We start from the raw sequence: 23,360 nt of genomic DNA on the forward strand, positions 1-23,360 counted from the left end.
TACGCATCCACGCTGTAGCTTCGTTTTTTGGATCATCTGTATTTTTATGTAACTGTATCCCTACCTCGTCAATTGAATTGACAGCTGAAGAAAACTCAAATAAGAACTTGATTTGGACTACCTAAAAGATGGGTATAAAGTCCTGTATCCTATCCTTCGCATCCTGGGCAATACACTCTGCAATCCACGTCAAATTCCTAATCTCCTGCTCCTTCAACTTCATGTAACTGAAGAACACGCCGTACTGGAACTGCTGCAAGAACGCCTCCTTGTTCAACCGGACCTCCATCTGGAAGAACCGGTCCTCGAGCTGCGAAGCCGCACCCAGATCGTCGTTGCCTCCTCCTTGCGACGAAGACGAGTCGGCGAAAAAGGAGCGGTACTCCATGACGTTCTCACACGCCTGGCGGACCTGGTCCATCTCCTCCGCCTTTGCCAATTGGTTGTTCCCTTCGGGCCACAAACGCCCGATGGAAGGAAACAGCTTCGCACGTGCTTCTTTCGAGAGCTCGGTGTTGAAGGAGTTGATGGTGATGTTGACTGTGCGCCTGTCGGCTTCGAAGGAGAGGATGCGGTGCATGACGTCGGATGTGGGTGGGCTGAGGGTGCTGCAGAAGTGGTAGAAGTCTTCGAGGTAGGCTTTGTAGACTGTGTTGCGGATGATTTCGATGTTGAGGTCGTCGAGATCTGTTGCTGAGAGGCAGTCTCGGAAGTAGGGGGCTTGGTAAAAAGTTTGGTTGGAGGGGTTAAGTATGTTATGAAGATTGGACGCACCTAGTGGAGTTTCGACGAGGACACTCTGGTACAACTCTTCAACGCTCGTGGCGACGCATAATGCAGGCAAGGTGTCGAATACGCCCAGTGGGTGACAACGCTCGAGGAGCTCATGCGTATCTCTCTCGTGGAGGGTTCCAGTGATGAGGAGAACGACGTTGTCGATCATGTACGAGTAGCTGCTTCACCGTCACACACGCGATCCATAGTAAAGGACGAAACGTACGTGATGTATTCCAAAAACTTGCTTAACGGCTGCACGGCATTGTTTCTGATATAATTGAACTGGTCAACGAGTACTTGCGTGGCTTTGTCGGCGATGGTCGAGGTGGAGATGGGGAGAGGTTCGTTGGCTAGGAAGTTTCCATAGTCTGTGGCGGACAACTGCGTTCTAAAGTCTGGAATTATAATAATGAGTACTCGGCCGAGGAATGTAAGCGATAATTGGATGCGCCTTCAAGAGATTCGCACTGAGTCAGGTTGGCATATTGGTTTTGGGTGAGGATGCCGGCCTTGTAGCCTCTGATTACGCCCTCCAGGAAGCCGCTGTCAACCTGTAACAAAAACGTAGGTTAGATAGATTATTGGACGTGCGTTGACAGTTACATTGAAGAAAAGAGACTCCATGTTCAATGTTGCGGCTTGCTGCGTTCAAGGAGTGGAATTCGAAGTTATCATTTGCCCGTGTTAGGATCCTGATTTGACCTTGACTCTAACCACATCCGCAGAAATGTCCTATTTTCTTCCTCACCTTCCTTCCGGCTGGCACGTTGATGAGGCTATAAAGTCTGAAGAGGATCGCGTCGTGGTTATTCGATTCGGACATGACTGGGACAGCCAATGCATGATGATGGACGAAACGTTGTACTCCGTCGCGGAGAAAGTCCAGAACTTTGCAGTCATTTACCTGGTTGATATCACGGAGGTGCTGGACTTTAACAAGGTGATTGAGGGTTAACTGGCTTTCTGCGAAACTTCTGCTGACGTTCAATACATTGAAAACTATAGATGTATGAACTGTATGATCCTTGTACCGTGATGTTCTTCTACCGGTATGCCATGTGCTATTCGAGACGCAGGAGAGGAGCTGAACTTGCAGCTAGTAATAAACACATCATGATCGATCTGGGAACCGGTAATAACAATAAGATGCAAGTCGTGGTTACCACTCCTATTTCATTGAGCGCTCTGACATATCCCTGCTTCAGTAATTGGGCCATGGATAACAAGCAAGAGGTTCGTACATGTGCTCAAAGTTGGATAGCGATACTCATCTTTTGCCCCCTCAGTTGATTGATATCATCGAAACGGTTTACCGAGGTGCATCGAAAGGAAGGGGTTTGGTGGTTTCGCCGAAGGGTCAGTCATTGGTCGCATATTTGTTCAACTTCCCAATCTCATTGCTCTTCTTTGACAGATTACTCTACGCGTTATAGGTACTAGATGCACTGAGATGGCCCTCATTTTGTGTTCTCGACTCTCATCATCCTTGTGTCATAACCAATGTATGTACAACAGTGAACTGAATTTTGTTTCAACTTATTCGTTGAACTCTAGTATGAGGTTTTGCTTTCCTTCTACGAGGAGCATACCTTCTTCTGCCCTTTCCAGTTTTTGTTATAATTTTGGGGATTGATTTTAATCGAAGCTCATTTGGGACGACGATCCAATGGGCATCGCCAATGGGTCCGGAGGTGAATAGGGCCAAGCTCTTTTCGCAAGATCTCCATCACAGTGATTGGGCGACGCTGAGAAAGACTCCAGTCCCGGATCTTCTTCAACCCGAACAGTGCAATACCCCATCGAGGCATCTGAAGCAGTCTTCTTAAACGGCAAGATCAATGTCGTTTTGTAACGAAACTCATTTTCAACTCGGTGGAAAAGCGAAGGTATAAGCACAGTTGAAGTTGTAAGCGCTTGATCCTCTCCCTCCTTGTGCTCAAACATGAAATCAGTCCTCAAAGCATATTTGTAACCCTTCGTCGCCTCCTCTCCCGTATGCCAGATACCTCTCTGCTGAAAAATCACAACCCTCCCAGCTTGGGCTCAACATCAACCCATTGCTTTTCGTTCCCGCTGTGGCGCTTCCCTGTTCGCCCTCCTTCCCAAGATATATCTGAAAATCACTCTGGACTTGCGCCCATCAGGAAGCTGAAGTTGGCCATCACAATGACCTCTGAAGAAATTTCCGGGACCATAGCGCAAACTCCATGTCTGATCAGACTCCGCCAAGGCGATGAGCGCCTTTGTCGGTGATGGTCGAGGTGGAGATGGGGAGAGGCTCGTTGGCTAGAAAGTTTCCATAGTCTGTGGCGGACAACTGGGTTCTGAAGTCTGGAATGATAGTAATGAGTACTCAGCCGATGAATGTAAGTGATGATTGGATGCGCCTTCAAAAGATTCGCACTGAGTCAAGTTGCAATATTGGTTCTGTGTGAGGATGCTGGCCTTGTAACCTCCGATCACGCCCTCCCAAGCCCTCCAGGAAGCCGCTGTCAACCTGCAGCAAAAAACGTAGGTGAGATAAAATAATGGACGTAAATTGACAGTTACATTGAAGAAAAGAGATTCCATGTTCAATGTTGCGACTCGCGACTTTCCTTTTCCAGCGTCCGATCATCTTGGCGCGCCTCGTATGACGCAATACCGACAACTTGTTACGCAAACCTTGCCTTGTGGAAGCACACAAATCGTAATTAGCGTCTATTCTCTGATTACGGTTGTACGTTTGGCCCCTCGATTTCGTTTTTTTTTCCTTTCCGGAGTCAGAGGAAGTTCGACTCCGCCAAACTGCAATCGCCGTATTCCAGAGACCAGGACCAGGAGATGTGGTTATGTCCCCGCGCGCCCGATTAGGTCACTGTGAAATCAATTTCAAACTAGACTAATTCTCTTATGGCGCAATACCTCCAACTTGTTACCTAACCTGCCTCAGGCTTCTGAAGGCACATAAATCGTTGCGCCATGCTTCGATAGCGGTTGTACGTTTCGTCCCTTTCTTTCCCTCCCATGTCTACAAAAAACCTAGATGAAAAACAGTCCGTCGAGACCAGTGACGACTTTAACACTGTTGAGGATAAACAGTTGCTTCGCAAGGTCGACTTTCGGTGAGTTTATTGCACAGTGTCCTTCTGCGCCCTCACTGACACCGATGTCAAGGTTAATCCCGATCCTCACCTTGCTTTATCTATTGAGCTTTCTGGACCGGTTCGTACAAGGCTCTCTAGTAACGTCGTGCGTTAATTCAGAGTTCCATGCGAAGCACGAACATAGGAAATGCAAAGTACGTAAACAATAGTTTTCATTATTCAGAAGCTCTACATATCATTTTTTTTCCGCCACAGGATCGTAGGGCTCGCAACGGTTTGAGTTGACCTAAGTCTCCGGGAGTACGGTTGAATAATCCTCCTCTTAGGACCTTCACATTGCCCCAGCACAATATAATACTGCACTCGCACTCTACTTTGTGGCCTACGTGATCTTCGAAGTTCCAGCAAACGTAGGTTGCTCGTACATCATTTTGAATTCCATCTGATTCTCTATATAAGATCATGTAAGTATACATGCTTCCGCCCTTGAAGACTTGTACCCAACCCAACCAAACAGATTGAAACGGTTTGATCCTAGACTGTGGCTTCCGACCCTCACACTCGTATGGGGCATCGTAAGCATTGGCCAGGGTCTTGTCAAAAACAAGGCCGGGTTATTCGGAATTCGGTTTTGCATGTTTTACTTTCAGGCTCTTCTTGCTGTTCTTAACAACCATTTCTTCTAGTACTTGGAGTCACAGAGGCAGGACTGTTCCCTGGCGTAATATACGTATTTTCTGTGTATTATCGAAGGCATGAGCGTAGCTGGAGGGTTGCCATCTTTTTTGGAGGCGCTGCCCTAGCTGGCGCGTTTGGTGGTAAGGTGCTTTCTACAAAAATCATGACTGCATATCTTCAACCCCACTATTTCAGGTATTCTGGCGTATGCCATCGGCAAGATGAACGGTGTAGGTGGGAGGAAGGGATGGGAATGGTGCGGCTGGCAGTCATCTTATCATTTTTCATCTGACGTCGCGCTAGGATATTTATTCTGGAAGGAGCACTCACAGTGGCGGTATCACTCGTGGCGTACTTCATCGTCCCCACATGGTCGCACAAGGCAACATTCGTAAGGCGGTCGTTCCTTGACTCGCATGCCCTGTTCATCAATTGTTTAATAGTTAACGGAATCGGAAAGGAAACGCCTTTTGGCACGATTAGACGCAGACTCCGACGCCGCACTTATCGAGCGTTTTGAGTGGGTTTACGTACGTCAAGCCTTGACAGACCATCTAGTTTGGGCGTATGCTTTCCTATTCCACGGATTCGCCTTCGTTCTCTATTCTTTGAGTCTTTTTCTGGTAAACAAATTACTCGCATATTGTCAACCTCTAACACTCACGTTTTCCCCAGCCAACCATTATCGCAGGACTAGGGTTCCAAAGCTGGCAAGCACAACTGTATGTTACTCGTCTCGCTTGTCCAAGAGTTGAGCGCATAACGTGCGTATCAGTATGACCGTGCCACCAAACACGCTCGCTGCAATTTCAATTTGGACTACGGTCTGGCTGTCTTCACGCTTTAACAAGAGAGCCCCCTACATCATTGGATCTGCGGGTGTTGCAATAATAGGTAATAGTCTTGGCATTTTTTCTTTCTTTATTTGATTTTGCAACAGGATATATCATTCTTCTAACGACAAAGACGCGTATGGTTATTTAAATTTAAATTACTTGCGCTGGAGAGCTCACATTCATCCCTTCAAAGCGGGTGCACAATATGCCGGAGTACATTTTGCCGCTGCTGGTATCTACACAGGAAACGCCCTTCTTCTGAGGTATGTGGCATGCCTTTGATGGTGTTCGTCTACTGTATTTCTCACAAGCTTAGAACAGCTGGCCTGGAGAGAACGTCTCTGCTCAAACCAAGCGAGCCGTGGCGGTCGCTATGCAAATCACAATTGGTGATATCGGAGCAATCGCTGGGTGAGCAGTCACTTCATGGCCTATTCCCAACTTCTCAATACGTTGTGCACCCACCACTAGCGTTTTAATTTATAGGCCAAGTCTACAAGCACATCGTTTCCGAACGCCCCATATCATCGCAATTGGTTATCTTCTCTTTTCGGTGTTGGTAACCATATACCTATGGACTTGGATGAGTCGAGAGAACAAGAGGCGCGACCTCGTTCTAGCTCAGGAAGAAGGCGATGCCGAAGTTCTGACAAGTGCAGACAGACAACGATTGGGAGACAGGGACTTGCACTATAGATATGTGATTTGAGACTTTACGGGATTCTTTTTCATTGTACGCCAGATCTCGCTTGACTCGTACTCTTTCAGTTGTAAACGTCGTAAATGACATTATGTACAGTGACGAATGTGGATGGAATGACATGATAATGGACAGGCAAAAAGAGTTGTAAAAAAGAAATGCAAGTATCGAAATGCTAATAATGATGATGGTAATAGTGTGTGGTGGTGGTGATGCTAATGATGATGAATGAGGTCCTACAATTACGAATGGGAGCCCATAATGGCGCCCAATTATTAAATAAACTCTTGAAACCGTCACATGTGAGGAGGCATGGTGGAGTTCGAACTTATGTTGTTCTCCGCTTCTTGCTTCGGCGTGTAGTGTATTCCTCATCGTCGTCGTCACTGTAGTCCTCGACTGTGGGGTCAGGTTCGTTATATTTCAGTCGCTTCTCAGCTTCAATCTTTCGAAGAGAACGCAGATTCGTTCCCAAGGATTTCAAGAAGCTAGTCTTGGGTGAAAGATTAATAAGAATGGTGAAAGGAAAGGTGAGGCTAGCGAACCTTCCCAACCCGTATCTTTGTTCCTGGCTCTGCCGCCCTTTCTTGACGTCTCTTATATTCATTATACTGGTATTCATTGAAGATGGTGCATGGTTAATTTCAGAAGGAGGATAACGCACCTTCCGCTGCTCAGCCTTTAGCAATTCGGCCAGATTTTTGATCCATAATTGAAGACCGCTTGCTCGAAACTTTTTCTTCTCGTAACGATCTTCAATGTGCTCGCCATACGTAATGGTATCGTCGTCCGAGTCAGGAATCGCGTAGGAGTGAATACTGTTTGTTGTCGATCGTCGAAGACGTTTATGGCTCCGAGGAGTGGGGCGAGCCAAGGGGGAGTCGGATACATCATCTGGTGTACTCTCCTTCTTTATCTTGGTGTTGCTTAAAAGTTTTCTGGCCTGATCATTATTTGCGATGTAGTCATCCTCGTCCATGTAGAATTCAGCACCAGCTTCGATCCCATGAAAAAGGTAGAAGTTCTGGAGAAAATGATTGAGCGATGCAAAAATATTAAAATAATGGTGTCCTACTGGTGCTCTGCCAAGACGGGCAAGGATCTGGAAGTGTTTAAACGTTATTGGAACGTGTTGAGATAATGTATTGAACAAAGTTTTGTCTGTAGCCATTGTATAATTGTGAAGAAGCTGCACAACGACTATCAGATTGATTTAGTGGAGAAAGGCAACGTGTTCAACGTACGTGACAATTGTCGTTGATCACGGCGTGGGTCATGTAGATGGCGGAGATACTGCTCTTGACCCCAAACTGTGTTTTGACCCACTTGCCGACATGCACAGGGTCTTCGGGGGTTGGGTAAATTTTAGCTGATCAAGAAGGACAACGCGGCCATACCATGGGGGTAATGCAACTTTCCAGACAAATCAAAGGCTGTGGCTGAGTACATCAACCTGCGCCGGAGGCGAATCGGTGTGGCCTCATCGTGCCGAATCATCGTCGTGAGAGTTTCTTGTGTGATTGCACCCTAGATACGACTGTGGTGAGAACGCATTTTCTCAGAGAAGGAAAAAGAGGAAACGATGCATCCACGCATACACGGCAAAGCCTGGCGTGGACCTCATGTTCGGTTACCTCCTGGGTTGAAATATTACCCACCAATTCCGACCGTGAATCTCCCTCGTGGGTCTCAAAATCGAACATAAGGGCTGCAGCAGAGGCCTCGTTGATGTCCCCACCTCTATCTTCACCCACCAAATCCTCGTCTTCTTCCGGATCCACGTCATCCTTATCCCCTTCACTTGCCTCTGGCAACAAACTCTCTTTGGAATGCACCTCGCCAACTCCGAAGCGCAGAAAATCACGGGACAGCTTGGCGACGTATGTCCTGGACGCCAATCCATCTTCCCATGACGGCACATCTTCCACTCGTATCTGGTACTTCTCTAGCACGATTTTCATAATGATAGGTTGAAGATAGGGAAAACCATCGCAGAGTTTCTTGATGAACTTGCCCTACGAGAATGCTCAATGTCAGGAAAGAAGCTCATAAGCGACACGCACCTTGCAAGCCACCTCTAAACACTTGACAGCCACTTCCTCTACTAGTTGCCTTCTCTCCTTTGGACCCATACCCTTTGTACCTTCCTCGCTCACGCCTATCTCCTGACGCGCATAGTCAAGCAAATTGTGATACCTCTCCACGAATGGGTTGACAAGAATGTTGTACGCATCCTTCTTTGTGAGCGGCGTTAAGCCTAGATCCTCCAGTTTTGCATGAACAACGGAAGGGTCGGTGTGCAGATTTTCGGCCGACACAAAGACAGCAATAAGAATAACCAATCGAACTGTGGCGTCTGACGACTTGAACTCGGAGTATAGGTGTCGTAGGACATCCCCAATGGTTTCGCTACAAATGGCCCTAGTTGTGAGGAAAGTCTAACAAAGGTATTGGTCAAACCAGAGGGACCAGGTCGAAACAACGTAATTCCCACCTTGAGTAAATCTTCCACCAGGTTTCTTGTTGTATAAGACGAATAAGCACGAGAGACAGATATGCGTGGCAGCAACGCACGAGAGTGAGAATCGGAGGTGGCCAGATTTGTCCAGTTGCTTTAATGCACCATACCCAACATCGTTCGCCTTTGCCTCCATGCAAACCTCTGCGGCCACGGTCCGAGAGACAAACATGCTAAATTTCCGATAGTCAGGGCATGCATTACGCGTCAAGTTTTGAGCTTACGTAGGATCCAGCTTGCACAACTCTCTGATATTGTGCGCGATGTCGTCCGCCCGCGTTTCGCTCGAAGGAGAGGGGCGTTCAAACATCTTGCGAAACACGAAGTCTCGATACTGGATTTAGGAAGTGGTTAATATGGTCTTGTACGGACACAATAGCTACTCGCATACCTTATAATCCATATGAAAGCCATTAGCGACGGCATACGGAAGAAGTCTCGGTTCGATGGCCAGAGCTAGGGGAAATTGTGCCATAACTGGGTCCTATATATAGGTTAGATGCCGTAAACCCATGCTTAAACCAGAAGCGCCTACCCTGCTACAGAACGGGATAAACTTTAAAAAAAGGATCCGTTAAGTTCACGTGAGGATATCACAGCAGATGGGACGCACGTTAAATGTATCTAGAATTTCCTTGACGTTCTCCCAATTGACAGTTTTCATCTGGGGTGGGAATCTACTCTCCTTGAGGAAGGTCGTAAACACCGACCCGTCATCCTCCCCCTTTAACGCCTTCAGACCCAATAGCGGCGCATGCATTAGGAAAATACATACCTTGCCTCGAGGAATCTCTCCGTATTTATCCTCCGCGAGTTTAAGAAAGTAGACGAAGACGCGGAGGGGTACGTTGCGGACCCATGGAGTCTTGATGAAATGAGTTTGAGTATGAAAATAGTGGTGAATTGCAATTTGAATCAGATATCGGGAGAGGTGAGCGCCGCTTGACAGGAGAATCTAGGAGAAGAAAAGGTGAGAAAGTTCGCCACTAGGGTGGCATGGCATGTGTGTGTATAGGACACGGGTGAACGCACATCAAGCACGCGCTCTGTAATGAGTTTCCCTCGACCCAAGGCATAGTACATTGCCTCTGTAGGGCCGTAGTGGGTTAAAAAGTAGTGAGCGCGAACATAGGGATCTTGAGCGAAACGATGAAAGCGCCTGGCGACGAGGGTCAAAGCACTCGGGTCAGGAAGCTCATAGAAGATTAGCTGTAAGACCTCGTCTGGGTAGGCGTTTGAGCTGGTGGTGAAAGGAAGAGACAAAATAGCTCACCACAGAGGTGCTGCATGGTGACAGACGGCGGTGAAGCCGAGGAGACACGACGAGGAGACGGGTGTGGTGGGAGTGATTGGCGACGGTGGGTGGTTTGGATGAAAGCTGGGTGGTGGCCGTCTGAAGTTGTGAGATTCTCGTGACCAAATCGCTCAGAATCTCTCCATTTAGGCAAGATTTAGCACATTCTGAGATCGAGATCGGAGTTTGATTATTTTAGTCAATCGACTACCAAATGCGGAAATTAATCTAGAACCTCCGAATATAGTAACTCCTCCATATCTGCCATGCAAGCTTCCAATCTCTGACCACCAGTCTTGATTGAAATGCGTTAAAATTCGCCTTCTCAAGTCGCCCGAGATAGTTCGCTACCGTAACCTTAATTCAATCAGTAAAAACCGCGCGTAACGCCAAACCCCACTCACCCCAGAAAGAAAAACTGGCATCGCTCGAGCTGGCACTGAGCCCCCCATGCCCTCTTCCTTGAGCATATCTCGCGCCGTAATCAAATGATCGTTCGCAAGCGTCGCAAACTCAAATACCGCCTCTTCAATCCCGTGAGCTTCAGGTCCTCGCCGAAAAACCTCCTCCTGCTTCACTCCGTGCTTCGCCGTGATCTCAGCAGGAATGATCATCTCTCCTTTTTTCGCATGGTATGGGAGAGCACGGAGGAGCGTAGAAATCGTTTGTGCCGCGCCGAGGTGAGATGCGGCATGAGAGAGGGCAGACGAGCCCACCGAGAGCAGAGAAAGCAATAGGTAAAGCACCGTGCTTGACGTAGATTCAGCATGCGACGTTACCGAGTCTATTGTGAGGTGTGATGGCGTATGTAGCTCTGCGTCCTGTCCCCCAAAAGTTAGAGGCTGAAATTGTACCACCTGATCATCAGCTTACCCGTGCATCAATCATCCGTCTTAGATGGTATGCAGGTAGATTGGCGCGTTGAGAGGCCTCGTACAGCGCAAGCACAATCGGATGTTTCGGGGGTCTACCCTACGTCAGTGAATTCAGGACCCTTTTTTCGTTTAGGGCGTAAATACGCACATCAGCTATCGCCTTTAGAGCGTCTCTCCAAAAGACCATCCTCATCTGGCCAATCATCGCGTTTGACACGTTGTCTTGCACTGTCGCCAATTCGACCTATGTCCGTTGCCACAGTGCGGGCAAAACTCAGTTGATGGTCACGCGCAAGGGGGAAAACATACAGAAAAGGCCTTGATCGCGAAGTACCCATCTTGTGCAGCCTTGGGGTAGAAATGTGACACAAGAAACGATTCGTAGTCGTGTTTCCGAACGAAGTCCCTGCAGTACGCAGCTGGATTTGCCAGTCCAATGGTGGGATCGTTGCTCATGCTGCGTTTTAAGGAAAAATAAAGCGGCAAAGTTCCCCTTTTGAAGCATGTACCCCGAGGTATTCGTAGTGCCATGACTTGATGGAAGGAGTACTAGACTCGAACCGGTTTCCTTGGGAAAGTATCGTTACAAATGGATGGAACGTCGGAGGCAATTGACAAGTGGCGAGTTTTGAGAGGTGTCATGTGAGTGTTCATGACTACTTGTGTTGTGTCCAGATTCCGCTGGGTGCACATCTCGGCATATCGGTGCAATAATAGGTAGGATACATATATAAAAGTAGGGTTCAGATAAGGTTCAAATGTACAAGAAAGTTACAGTCAGAACAGACTACAGTTTCGGCCGCAGGCAGAACTTGGTCGTGGTGGAGAAATTTACAGTAATCAAAATGTGCAGATCGAGAGCAAATGGATAAAGAGAAAGTGGGCAATGACGGTGGTAGGCAAGAGATAGTGCGTTTGATCAGTCGTGATAGTCGTTACCGTTGACGCCGACATCGCATTTACGATGCCGTTTAGAACTTAAGTCCCCGTTGAAGACCCTAGACCGAGATGAGCCAGATAAGACTCGTGTAAAACAGGGTCACTTACATTCTCTCCCGTACGCCTCGCACGGCGGCGCCGGGCAAAGAGAACGCCACCAAGGAGGAGACCCAAAACTAAGACAACCCCAAGAACTATGGCGGTTATTGCCCATGCGTGTATCGACGAGGATGCAGAAGAGTGGTGGGTTGTCGAGGCGGCTTGAAGAGGCGTTTGAGTGTACCCAGGAAGGGCAGCAACGCTTGTCACGGATGAATTGTATGCGATGAAATCAATCCCGAGCGCTCTAGGCGATGTGATGCTCGTGACGTTTACAAATAGTGTATGATTTCCCGCCTGCAGGTCAGCATGGAAGAGCTGCGTCATGGGTACGGAGTCGAATGATCCCTGGGGAACGAATTGTGTTGTCGAATTTCCATCGATAGAGTAAGTTGCTGAAATATTCCCGCCCGCTGAGATATTGGAAAAAAGACCAAAAACAGAAATGGAAGTTCCTGAGACGACATGAGCTTCTTTGACCGTGTGGAAAGCATCAGAAACACGAACCTGTGAACTTAAATTCAAGAGTATCGCCAACTGCGGAACTCCAGTGCGTTGTATTTTTATACAGAGAGGTTGAGTAATCAAAAGAAAGTGGATGGGGTGGATTGGTGGTCCAACCAGCGCTATATTGAATGGCAGAGTCGGAATCGTCAACGATCAATGTGCTTCCATTCAATGGGGTTGAGGGACCTGCATCCACGGTGAGGTAGTCGAAGACAGGAACAAGGCTGACATTGCCAATGGCATAAGTGACTGTGTGGCGCCCGTCGGCCAGAACGGGGGAGTCATAATGACCGTTTCCAGGTTGAGCGACGAAATGACCATCGTCAAGCTTTACAGAGACGTTCTGAGTGGGGTGAGCGACGGAGGCAGCGATGTGAACGCCCGTGCCTATGTTTCGCGTTGAGCCAGGAGCAGAAGTCAAATAGGAGAACAACGCACCGTAAAAGACGTATTCAAACCATCCATTGCTGCAATCAGCGCTCTGAATGGTGGTCCATGTATTGTTGGAATAAGAGCCAGCGACAACCTGCTTCAGCGAAGGGCAGAGATAATTGATGCGGCTGTCTTGATCATCGACGAGGACTGTGATATTTTGTGACATTGTGGATATGAAACGCAATCGAAAGGAAAGGAAGGTCAGCTGAAAAGCTGTTCAGATGATAAAGAAAGTGAGCGCGGAAAAGAGAAACAGGCGCGGGTGAAAACTGCCTGGGAGTTATGATTCTGTTGAATGGAGAATCAGGGACCGGATGCAGGGATATTGTTTCCGCTTGGCATTCGACGTCGATGTGAAACGTCTTCCGCTGCTGCCTCGAAAAGGCATTGCTTCGTGAGTACAAAAGGCCTTGTTATACTTAGTAAATTTCTTGTGCAATCCAAGCGCCTGATAAGTCGACATTTCAGTTTACAAGTAGAGGAGCATTTGAATGGTCCAGCGGAAGAAACACTGTTCGTGTTATCACGGGTTGCCAAGACCATCTCGAAGCCTCATGCACGTTTCGCGGTCCTCTCGGCCTATTTGGTTTTGGTGGGCGCCGCCAAATAAACGATATGGCTCTCACCAGGTCCGGGCTACAAAAAGATGTTTTATCACTGTATAGACGGCAAGAGCTCAATCAATGTCGTTTGGGTCGACACTAATTCTAATATAGGGCACTCCGGATGGTGAGGACGAAACCTCCATTAACACAGCCAAAATTTCTTCTTGTTCTTCGGTACACATTCCACGCCAATGCATCAGCCATATCTCCTCGAAACGTGAGCGCTATTGAACATCTTCTTCGAAAGGGTACTAGGCAAATCGAGATGTACGAAGACGATGCGGTCAAGGATGTTTGGGTTTCATCGGAAATGCTTCAATGGCAAGACAGGTGGAAAACAAGGGAAGGCGCGAGCCCGCAGGCAACACTCATAGAGAGACTTTCAGATGGAGGCCTGGGAAATTAATATCATGGTTATCCAGTCGCGACGGCATTGAATAGCGCTCCATTTGTCTAGGCTTTTACCTCCTCCTCTTGCTTTACCTCCTCCTGTACAGCGGTCTTTCGTAGCAGCCGTCTCCGATGCCTAATCTCAACCTTCTTCGCCCTATACTTCTCTGCTGCCTCCTCAAGCTCAGTGTTTTGCAGTTCTAACAACACACGGTCATCTTGCTTGTCCTTTTCTTCTTCAAATAGTTTGAGGGCTTCGAGGTATGCCCGACGCCTTTCGTTAATCACCGCCTTAATTCGTCCCATAGTTTTGAGGCACTTGTAAGCTGAGTAAGAAAGACACAGCGCATGATTGAAAGTGTAACAAGACTTACGCTGTGTACCTTGTCTTGCGATACCTGCATGGGTTCATATGTAACCCCCAGTCGCCTGACTTCCTCCTTCTGCGTAGCTAGCAGATTCTTCTCCCTCAACGACACGTACCATAACGTATGAAGGTCTTTGAAGCTCTTCAATCGTAGTTCTGAAGCCTTCCAGGCCCTTCCTAACCACCATTTTGAGTACCGAACGTGTCGTAAACCTCCAAGGAGAGCTTACCCGTCATGACTTGACCACTATCCGGGGACTCGAAAGTTTCATATTTTGCATCTCCCACAAGGTCATCGCCGCTTTTTCTTCTGAAAAACGCGTAAAGACCGTGATCCTCTCGAACTGGTATTCTCTGGAAGGGGTTGGAGTGACCATTCGTAGAAACATCGTTGTTGGGGGAGGTTGACGGCGTATTTTGTTCTACTGAAACAATTTCCGCAAACGAGCGAGCGGGAACTCTATTAATGCGCCTGGCAGCTGTTCTGGCCAGTGATAGCATCGGCGTGAATTGGGGGATTGAGTTGAGAAATTCCTGTTATTTGGCTTGTTTCCAGTTGCCAAACAGTCACTTCGTGCAAGCCACGGACTCGCGATTCACAAAGTTCTAGGATGCAGGCAACCGGACCTTCACCGGACCTGAGTACTGGTCTACATATGAAACTGTATTCCTTTACAGAAAACGTCGCTGTTCTTGAATTATACTCCACTGTCTGATATGACATTTTCGTTTTCGGTACGTTTCGCTGCCTTCTTTTCCAACTTATTCCATTCTTCCTGTAGATGCGCTTTGAGTGTAGGCATGTTCTTCTGATGTGAATGGCACCGGAAACAAGATAGGTCTTCCTTCAAGATTGGATCATATTCACTGGCTTTTAGTGTCGCCATCTGCATCCCAAGTTTAGCATGGGTTGTCGACAGATGATCAAGGATAATCATACGCTAGAAAAGAATCCAGGATCTGCATCAAACCAGGACAGTACTTCATCAACGTCGAGGAAAAAGCCTAATTTTGGATGGAAAGAGTTGTAATGCTTCTTGTTTTTCATCTTCTCTGAACAAAGATCTGCGGAGAGGACGTGCAGATGTAGATGTCTACCATTACTGTCGTTAGACCGCGTTCAGATTGGATTATGGGGACACCTACTCCATTGATGGCGCTGCATGAAACCCAGTCCAGATACCCCACTTGAATCCATAACGTTGCATCATTTCCGCTTCAATATCTTGCTTGAGAGCCGCAGCATCTTCCTTCAATGCAAGGATCACTTCTTTCGCTGTGTCTTTGTCGCATTTCAGCAACGACTTGAGACTGCTGAGCTCTGAGACGGTTAAGGAGGACTCTGTGACGCGAGGAAGGATGAGGAAATGAAAGATTGATTTAGGAAAAGCATCAAAGAGTGTAAGAGACTTTGCGGAATGGTGGAAGAGAACAGAGGGAGGTAAGCTCGCTGGATCCTTCAGCGCGTAGGTTCGTAATATGCCCAAGTTAGCCATTATTGCAGTATGTCAGTGTCAAGTTGAGGGTCAGGCCTTCAGGGTTAATCATAATGAGTCATATACGAGTGCGTCCTTGAGGTCATAAGTAAAACAAATTCTTTACGGGCAAGCACCAAGAAAATGAAGCACATCTCAGCCTTACTTGGGCTTGAATAAGGTGTCGAAATCCATGACCATCGTAAGGGGTTACACGCGTTCAAGATCTGACCCAAGTCCAGCTGGCACCACAGAGTCTAAATTTTGCGCGTCGACTGCTTTCTTCACATCGGTCTATGTTCCAAAAATACGTTGGCATCGTGCAGACACGCGTCCCTCACGTTTTTCCCAACTGGCGGTGTAGGAAATCACACTTTCGTACAAGACTGAATTGCAAAGTCATTTGACAGCGTAGGTTAGCCAAATCGTAGAACCGAACCCAGATTTAAACTCTTCATGGTGTGAAGCAGAGTGCGTCAGAGAAATGAATAGGATAGCGCGTCGTACATGGATCCCTGTGATATCTAACAATTACTTTTGGTATGACCACACATTGCGGAGAACTAATAACAACGTCAATAGAACGAAAGACAATGAAAGTATACATCACACTCACGTCCTGCTTTTGTGGCCAGTCGGTTGATTGAGTCATCGCTCTCTCCCTGAGATCTAACCTGACCACATAGCGCGAAAGTTGTTGAGGTGCTCAAGGCGCGGCCGTTGGCGTCGACGTCGACAATGCTAAGTTGCACAGAGGCATGATCCTTCGAAGTGATCAATCGGTCTGAAGATTTATTACTTTCAGTCGGAGATGGGGTGAACGGTTTGAAACGCACTGGTCGCCGCGCACTTGCGGGGAACATAGAGATCGACGAGAATGCCCTGTATAAAGGATACAATTTTCAGCTGTTGCACTGAATTTCAAAATCGCAACACTGACTGAGTCGTTTTCCATCTTGTTGTTGAAGAATACTTGAGGTGATGATTGGTGCACTTACTCAAAGCGTGGGAGACCTTGCCGAAAACTATACAGTTCTGGACGCTGTTGCAGCACATATACAAACAGATAACACTGCCACTATCTAGTGTTCACTTTCAATGCCTTGGATATACATAGTTGAAACCCTCATAAACCATACCCTATTGGTTATGGGTTGCATGGAGTTGGTAATTAAAAAAAGCGCTCATGAAAGTCATCTTCTTCCTTGCAATATTCACGCTTGACTGAAAGGCAATAATCAGTGCCGTCTGTGCAAGTCATTATCAATACATTTCTCTTCAGTTGTGTTGGCTCCACAATTGAGCAGATATTGATCTAGGAGGAGGGGCATTGTGGGTCGATTCTACCGCGTTTGGGGGAGATACTTAAGGTGAAAACTGCTGAGAGATGACTTGAAGTACGTGAACCAAGGTACGACTTCACATATATCGAAGTCTGTCTACGAGAGACTAGACTTGAAGGCTGAATCGGGGTGTGTAACGGGGTCACGTCCGCTACACCACAATGATGTGACAAGTCGCGTCCTAAGTCGTGACTCCACTACCGAGTGCCATCTTCATCATGGCGCACTTGAACAAACTCGCAATTCGCGGGATACGATCGTTTGACGACAAACAGATATCTGTTATCGAATTCTTTTCACCTGTCACTGTTATTGTTGGCCATAATGGAAGCGGAAAGACCACCATCATTGAATGTCTGAAGTATGCGACCACCGGTGACCAGCCTCCCAATACTCGTGGTGGTGCTTTCATCCACGATCCAAAAATGGCAAATGAGAAGGAGGTCAAGGCTCAGGTTAAGTTGCGCTTTCATGCAGCCAACGGGAACCGCATGCTAGCTGTGAGGAACTTGAGCGTGACAGTTAAGAAGAACGCCGGGTTGACCATGAAAACGCTGGAGAGCATATTAGCCTTGGCCGATGGTACTGGGGAAAAGGGTGGAAAGGTAAGTGAGCGTTTCTCTGTCAATCATTACACACCCTTTAACGCTGGGTGCGGCAGCGAGCGGTAATATCCACCAAGTGTGCAGAGATGGACGCTGAAATTCCTCACCTTCTTGGAGTGTCTAAGGCTGTTCTTGAGAATGTCATTTTTTGTCACCAAGAAGATTCTTACTGGCCACTTGCCGAACCATCTGCTCTTAAGAAAAAGTTTGACGATATCTTTGAGGCAACGAGGTATGATCTATATGAAAGGCCCAAAACCATTTATAATCCTTCGAGCAGATATACGAAAGCATTGGACTCGATTAAAAACCTTCGCAAGGAACGGGTAGCGGAGCTCAAGACAGAGAAAGAACGGCTAATTGGGCTTTCGCGCGAAAAGTCGCATGCTGATAAGCTCAAGGGTCGCATTCTCGATATCAACACTGCCATTGCTGGGAAGGAGGTCGAATACGATGAGACTAAGCAACAGTACGATGCCCAGGTGGAAGCGAATCAGAAATTCTACGATTATGCCACCAAATTCCGTGAATTGTATATCAAGATTGAGAATCTTCAAGGAACAAAACTTCGCATGGAAAACGATCTAAATGAGGCGAAGCTGAGTTTAACGGAAATTCCAGGTACGTAGGCGTGTGCACTTTCGTCTTTTGTTTACACGTCACCAGGGACCGATGACGAACTCAATTCGCGTTTACAACACTTCGACGACCATATTAACTCCCAAAAGCAGAAGAAAAAATCAGAGAATGACAAAAAGCTTGATCTGGAAGACGAGCTGACGGCTGTCAGACAACAGCACACCGATCTAGTTGCACATCATGGACGTTTGATCGCAGAGGCAGAGGTCGGTCCTCACGTTATTTTTTGGCAAACTGAGTTGACCCTGTCACCGATTTACAGCAACAAAAGACCCGTATCGCAGACCGAGAACAATTCATACACGAGACTGGAGACAAACACGGCATTAAAGGATACCAATACTCACCGCTCGAAAGGGAAAAAGTGGTTGAATTTCTTTCTAGGCTCGGTGATGTCCAGCGTAAGCAAAAGGCAGAGTTTGAGAAGTTTCAGGTGCGCATCTATAATGCAATGGTATGTTTCTTATAACTGTCCGTTTTTCCAGAGTGATCTTAGGAGCAAAACTGAACAATACAATCGCCAAACCATGGAACTCACTCAAGAACTGCAAAGCCACAAGATGCGCAAGGAGAACTTACGTACTCGCGTTGTATGTTTTACTTACTTTTCCTTTTCAACACAATTTTGACCCTCATCAAGGCAGAGTTACAATCTTCAATCAATTCTGCAGAACGTCGCCTTGAAGATCAGCAAACATTATCGTCCGATCTACGTACTCTACAAGGGGACGTCGAAGAAAAGAAGACTCGTGTTGAGAAACTCAAGAATGACATTCGTTCGGCAGATTACGATGCACGTTTAGCCGAGAAGACAGAGAAAGCAAGATCGTTGGAAGAAGAGCGGGAAAATCTAAGCGGAGAGATTCGCAAGTTGAGCTTGCAGGCTGATTCAAGGGCCAAGTTGGACCTGACGAGAAAAGAAATCAAGAGCAAGAACACGGAGATTAAGACAGTGTGAGCATGGCAATAGGAGGTGGCTAACTTGTACTGAAATGAACGATAATTAGCCTCGACACTGCCAATATCAAATTCCGCAAACTCGCGGAAAGAGACTTAACCCTGGAGACGATTGAGCATGATATAGATGCACTCCTTCTGTATGCTTTTCTTGTTCTCAATCCCATTTATGTTGAGGCTAATTTAATGCGATAGCGAAAAGGAAGGAAGCCAGGCTGATTTGGAGAGCAACGTCACTGCTGCTAATGCTAACCTCCAAAAGTCAAGTGCAACATTGACGAACCTGAAAGAACAACTTAAGACGAAAAAAGCTGAGTTGAAGGGTGAGGAGCAATCTTGCGTTCATCTGTCCATCTTACGTGGCTTTTACAGCCTTGGAACGAAAACTGAAGGATGGTTTCGAACACGGGACCCTCCAGGAAGCACTCAAAGAAGCTAACGACGAATATAATCATAGAAAAGAGTGAATGAATTTCTCTCTTCGTTGACATGTCTAGGCTGATATCATTGGACTGTCAGTCTGGCAGGTACTATGCTCGGTACTAGCTCGGTCTACAAGTCTCTTCTTAAAGCTGGACAGCAAAAGAAGTCTTGTACTGTTTGTAACCGTCATCTCAACGATCAGGAGATTGTTGTTTTCGAGAAATACGTACGTTCCAAGCCTCACGAACGGATTTATGGGCTCAGAGCACGCCTTGCAGCTCAATGACATGATGAAGAAAACGTCGGACAAGGCCATCGACCACAACAAGGCTGAACTGGCTGAGTGGGAAGGTGAACTCGCGAGACTGCAAAGCCTCACGCCAGTACAGGCTACACGAGACCAGCTTAAGGCGAAAGAGTTGCCCGCTATGGAGGAAGAGATCAAGCGCCTCGAAACAGACCATCCAGCCATAAGTAGTCGTGCCGAGGAAGTGGGTGTATTCACCGTTGTATATCGCTCTCAGGCTCATGTCTTTTCCTTCTTAGGCTGTCGATGAACTGGAAACCGTCAAACGACAGCTGAAGGATGTTCTCACCCTCAAACAACACGCATTGACAGTGTCCCGACTACAGAAGGAAATCAAAAGGGCAGAAGAAATTGCGAGTGACATCGAGCGAACCCTAGCTGCCACAGGAACAACAAAAACTACGGATGACATCCAATTGGAACTTGACGCGGTCGTCAAAGAGTTGTAAGCTACACATTTACTAACAGCCTCCACGTGAGCTAACGAAACATCCAGACGTCAGGTTACTTTAGACAGGGGGAGTATCACAGCAGAGCGTGATCGCCAGAATAACGTTGTTCGCACGCATGAAACGAGCCTACACCAAATGGAACTGAAGGAACGCGACTTGCTTAGCGAAATCCGGGAAAAGAACAACCTCGAGGAACAGGCTATGAAAATGAAAAGTGACGTTATCTTATTCACAGCACAGTTGAAGGTAAGCAAGCGGCTATTTTCTGAGATCGATCCTGACCGACCTGCCCAGGACATTGATGGGAAGATTTTGGAGGCCGAAGCACCTATTGAAGCTCTTCAAAATGAGCAACGCGAAGTCTTGGCGGACATCAACTCCAAGATTTCCCATGCTCAGCGGCTTTCACAGGAATTGAATATCAGTGTGGACAAGCTCCAATCAATGAACAAAAGTGTCGAGAGGTGCGCACTGTCTCTTCTCGCAATTACGTTGGACATGTAGTGTAACTTTTCGTCTAGGTATGTGAAGGAGAAGCGAGGTCGGGATTTGGAAGAGTGCGGAGCCAAAATTGAGAACTCCAATGCAGAAATTGTAGAATTGACCGAAAAAATCGACGCCATCCGGGAAGTTGTTGGAAACCTTGAAAAGGAGATCAACGAGAGTGGTGCATCTGTGGCGAGTTTAAGAGAGAACCTCCGTATACGCAAGCTCGCGAAGGATATTCAAAATACACAGACTGAGATCGACTCCTGCGACATGGAAGAAGCTGCTAAGGCGCGGAGGAACTTTGCCAATCAGTGGGGACCTGCCAAAGAGAAAGAAAATGAACTTCACACTGCTGCGAGTTTAAACCCCCTTCTCAAAGCACGAGCTTGACTGATTCAGTGGTTTAGTACAACCACCTAGCAGGAGAACTTAGCTCACAGAAGTCGCAGCTAAGGTCCTTGGAAAATGATTTCAAGGAGTTCAAAGACATCAACAAGAAATACACGGAACAACTCGTCAGGGTGAAGGTATAACTAATTTAACATCCGTTGCACGTTGATTTTGACTTCCGACTCTCAAGGTGTCTGACATGGCGAACAGCGATCTGGAGAAGTATGCCAAGGCTCTTGATAAGTAAGCCTTGGTCTTGAAGATCTGCTTTCGGGGTTTCATTTGGTCTCCACAGTGCCATCATGAAGTACCACGGTCTCAAAATGGAAGAAGTCAACGATACCATGAAACACCTGTGGAATAAAACGTATCAGGGCACTGGTATGAGCTTTATTTAGTTTATGAATCTTCGCTCATAGCACCCCCAGATATTGATGGGATTAAAATTCGTTCTGACGTCGAGGGTGGTGCGTCAAAAAGATCGTATAATTACCGAGTGCGTGTTCGTTTCAACCTGTCTTTCTGTTCGGATGTTGATCGCGGCCTAATCCAGGTCGTCATGACCAAAGATCAGGTTGAGATGGATATGCGCGGGCGCTGCTCGGCTGGTCAAAAAATGCTGGCTTCGATCATCATTCGTCTAGCTCTGTCAGACTCCTTCGGCCAGAATTGCGGCATTCTCGCTTTGGATGAACCCACTAATGCCTTGGACACCGAGAACATTGATGCTCTTGCAGCCAGTCTTGTAGAGTATGTATTCCGTGTTTTTCTTCGTTTTGACATTCCTCATCCGGAGTACAACAGTATCATCAATGAAAGAAAAAGTCACTCGAATTTCCAGCTCATCATCATTACGCACGATGAGAATTTCCTTCGAAAGCTCGGTCGAAGCGACGTGATGGAATATTATTGGTATGGTCAATCAAATTGCATCAGCTGCCGTGTCTGAAATTTCCCTTCGCTCTAGGCGCGTTTCTAGAGATTCTAGACAGAAATCCGTGATCGAACGGCAGCGATTCAGGTAACGCTACGGAACGTGCTCAAACTGCAGGACGAGGGCTTATCTGACTCGTGTGAGATGATCATCATCCTTTTTGAACGCTTGAAGGCATGCACAATTCATCTTACTATTGACGACCCTCTGGAAGGGACCTGTATTTATTTTTTGCGCAACAATGTTTTCATACACGTTCAAGTCAGCGATCCTTGCATTATTTAAACATCAACAGATTCCACCACACACAGGACACAAAGGAAAGTTATGACGTGACGCTGGCATTCTCAGTGTGGTTTGGCAGGCGAGGGAACTACTCAACGCAGTTTTTATTGTACATAAGCAAAGCACTCCCATCATGTAGTCAAGAGCCAAGGTACCAATGAAAGATATGTGATGACAGCCTGATCAGGTCAAGCATGGCGAGATTCCCTTTGAAACTTTCGATCACTGTCGTTGACCTGAATGCACTGACTTCCTCCACGACTTCACGAGATGACTAGTCAAGCATTTTGCGAGTTACTGATCCCCAAACAGCCTCTTCCTGTGGCAAAGTCTATTGTCAGGTAATGTGACAGAAAGTAAAAGGGTCCATACAATCGCGTTGGAGCTTCGCTAAAGAAAGTGGGGCCGCCGATCATCTCGCGCGTCCACACATCGCGCATAAACCACCCAACATGCCCAACGGCACATCCAATGAGATCACTTGCTGCAGCCTTGATGGAGCCGCTGAGTACCCAGGAAAAGGCAACGAGGGCAATGGGAAGATAGGGCGCTGTTATCGTTATCAAGCCGAATAGCGAGATGGGTGTTGACGGATGCCGTCGTGACCATAGGTAGATGGGGACAAATGCGAGTGAGGAGGAAAGGAAGGGCAGGTTGAAGAGAGGTGAAAGGGCCTTTCAAAAGAGAGAGACGTTTAGATGTGTGTGTTTGAAAGTTGCCTTGAGAACTCACGAGCAGCATGATGGAAGAGAGCAATAGCAACCAGAAATAATCTGCTTTCTTGTTCGCGAAAGAAGATTCCTCCAACATTCGACTATATCGCATGCTAAAAAAGGAAAACCGATAAGACAAGGAAAAACAATGTGAGATGGAACACACAAAAAGAATAGATGGAAGACGAAATCAAGGGATATGGATCCAAAGTAGAAGAACGTTGTTACAGCGCGCCATGGCT

General features: G+C 47.1%; 9 protein-coding genes across 9 annotated transcripts; 2 read left to right on the forward strand and 7 right to left on the reverse strand.

The window, feature by feature from the left end:
• Nucleotides 1-121: 121 nt before the first annotated feature.
• Nucleotides 122-1,401, reverse strand: LACBIDRAFT_309140 (uncharacterized protein; the record flags this gene model as incomplete). The annotated part of the gene is made up of 5 exons (XM_001876236.1): nucleotides 122-720; nucleotides 775-953; nucleotides 1,001-1,172; nucleotides 1,229-1,328; nucleotides 1,381-1,401. The coding sequence occupies 5 exons, from the start codon at nucleotides 1,399-1,401 to the stop codon at nucleotides 122-124; spliced, it is 1,071 nt and encodes a 356-aa protein (XP_001876271.1).
• Nucleotides 1,402-1,504: 103 nt separating this feature from the next.
• On the forward strand, nucleotides 1,505-2,217 carry LACBIDRAFT_309141 (uncharacterized protein; the record flags this gene model as incomplete). The annotated part of the gene is made up of 5 exons (XM_001875826.1): nucleotides 1,505-1,717; nucleotides 1,783-1,925; nucleotides 1,983-2,010; nucleotides 2,064-2,133; nucleotides 2,192-2,217. The coding sequence occupies 5 exons, from the start codon at nucleotides 1,505-1,507 to the stop codon at nucleotides 2,215-2,217; spliced, it is 480 nt and encodes a 159-aa protein (XP_001875861.1).
• A 195-nt stretch (nucleotides 2,218-2,412) lies between these two features.
• LACBIDRAFT_309142 (uncharacterized protein) lies at nucleotides 2,413-2,721 on the reverse strand (the record flags this gene model as incomplete). The annotated part of the gene is made up of 1 exon (XM_001876237.1): nucleotides 2,413-2,721. The coding sequence occupies one exon, from the start codon at nucleotides 2,719-2,721 to the stop codon at nucleotides 2,413-2,415; it is 309 nt and encodes a 102-aa protein (XP_001876272.1).
• A 271-nt stretch (nucleotides 2,722-2,992) lies between these two features.
• Nucleotides 2,993-3,348, reverse strand: LACBIDRAFT_309143 (uncharacterized protein; the record flags this gene model as incomplete). The annotated part of the gene is made up of 2 exons (XM_001876238.1): nucleotides 2,993-3,108; nucleotides 3,165-3,348. The coding sequence occupies 2 exons, from the start codon at nucleotides 3,346-3,348 to the stop codon at nucleotides 2,993-2,995; spliced, it is 300 nt and encodes a 99-aa protein (XP_001876273.1).
• Nucleotides 3,349-6,405: 3,057 nt separating this feature from the next.
• Nucleotides 6,406-9,884, reverse strand: LACBIDRAFT_309145 (uncharacterized protein; the record flags this gene model as incomplete). Its single annotated transcript, XM_001876239.1, has 16 exons — nucleotides 6,406-6,570; nucleotides 6,623-6,688; nucleotides 6,742-7,266; nucleotides 7,322-7,422; nucleotides 7,475-7,604; nucleotides 7,670-8,092; nucleotides 8,141-8,515; nucleotides 8,572-8,596; nucleotides 8,652-8,768; nucleotides 8,820-8,929; nucleotides 8,987-9,079; nucleotides 9,131-9,151; nucleotides 9,209-9,319; nucleotides 9,371-9,550; nucleotides 9,628-9,818; nucleotides 9,869-9,884. 16 exons carry the CDS (start codon nucleotides 9,882-9,884, stop codon nucleotides 6,406-6,408), a joined length of 2,649 nt encoding a protein of 882 aa, XP_001876274.1.
• A 174-nt stretch (nucleotides 9,885-10,058) lies between these two features.
• On the reverse strand, nucleotides 10,059-11,220 carry LACBIDRAFT_182495 (uncharacterized protein; the record flags this gene model as incomplete). Its single annotated transcript, XM_001876240.1, has 5 exons — nucleotides 10,059-10,246; nucleotides 10,294-10,731; nucleotides 10,763-10,861; nucleotides 10,883-11,008; nucleotides 11,074-11,220. The coding sequence occupies 5 exons, from the start codon at nucleotides 11,218-11,220 to the stop codon at nucleotides 10,118-10,120; spliced, it is 939 nt and encodes a 312-aa protein (XP_001876275.1). The 3' UTR covers nucleotides 10,059-10,117.
• Nucleotides 11,221-11,735: 515 nt separating this feature from the next.
• On the reverse strand, nucleotides 11,736-12,910 carry LACBIDRAFT_309147 (uncharacterized protein; the record flags this gene model as incomplete). The annotated part of the gene is made up of 4 exons (XM_001876241.1): nucleotides 11,736-11,762; nucleotides 11,812-12,257; nucleotides 12,310-12,696; nucleotides 12,748-12,910. 4 exons carry the CDS (start codon nucleotides 12,908-12,910, stop codon nucleotides 11,736-11,738), a joined length of 1,023 nt encoding a protein of 340 aa, XP_001876276.1.
• A 428-nt stretch (nucleotides 12,911-13,338) lies between these two features.
• LACBIDRAFT_309148 (uncharacterized protein) lies at nucleotides 13,339-13,779 on the forward strand. The gene is made up of 2 exons (XM_001875827.1): nucleotides 13,339-13,412; nucleotides 13,461-13,779. Exons 1-2 carry the CDS (start codon nucleotides 13,360-13,362, stop codon nucleotides 13,753-13,755), a joined length of 348 nt encoding a protein of 115 aa, XP_001875862.1. The 5' UTR covers nucleotides 13,339-13,359; the 3' UTR covers nucleotides 13,756-13,779.
• A 2,176-nt stretch (nucleotides 13,780-15,955) lies between these two features.
• On the reverse strand, nucleotides 15,956-16,565 carry LACBIDRAFT_292573 (40S ribosomal protein S21). Its single transcript, XM_001876242.1, has 4 exons — nucleotides 16,522-16,565; nucleotides 16,418-16,463; nucleotides 16,198-16,365; nucleotides 15,956-16,144 (listed from the first exon to the last, which is right to left on the reverse strand). The coding sequence occupies exons 1-4, from the start codon at nucleotides 16,534-16,536 to the stop codon at nucleotides 16,113-16,115; spliced, it is 261 nt and encodes an 86-aa protein (XP_001876277.1). The 5' UTR covers nucleotides 16,537-16,565; the 3' UTR covers nucleotides 15,956-16,112.
• Nucleotides 16,566-23,360: the final 6,795 nt, after the last annotated feature.

This window comes from Laccaria bicolor, genomic scaffold, assembly GCF_000143565.1.
Source record: "Laccaria bicolor S238N-H82 LACBIscaffold_3 genomic scaffold, whole genome shotgun sequence".
Taxonomy (NCBI): Eukaryota; Fungi; Basidiomycota; class Agaricomycetes; order Agaricales; family Hydnangiaceae; genus Laccaria; species Laccaria bicolor.

Bases quoted from the DNA above. Each gene is read 5' to 3' on its own strand.
- LACBIDRAFT_309148 (XM_001875827.1), top strand. From the start codon at position 13,360: ATGGCTCTCACCAGGTCCGGGCTACAAAAAGATGTTTTATCACTGTAT. The intron at 13,413-13,460 runs GCAAGAGCTCAA...ATTCTAATATAG, and splicing joins GTTTTATCACTGTATAGACG to GGCACTCCGGATGGTGAGGA.
- LACBIDRAFT_292573 (XM_001876242.1), bottom strand. The intron at 16,366-16,417 runs GTGCGTTTCAAA...ATAAATCTTCAG, and splicing joins CCGCAAGTGCGCGGCGACCA to ACCGATTGATCACTTCGAAG. The intron at 16,145-16,197 runs GTGAGTGTGATG...CGTTGTTATTAG, and splicing joins ACTGGCCACAAAAGCAGGAC to TTCTCCGCAATGTGTGGTCA.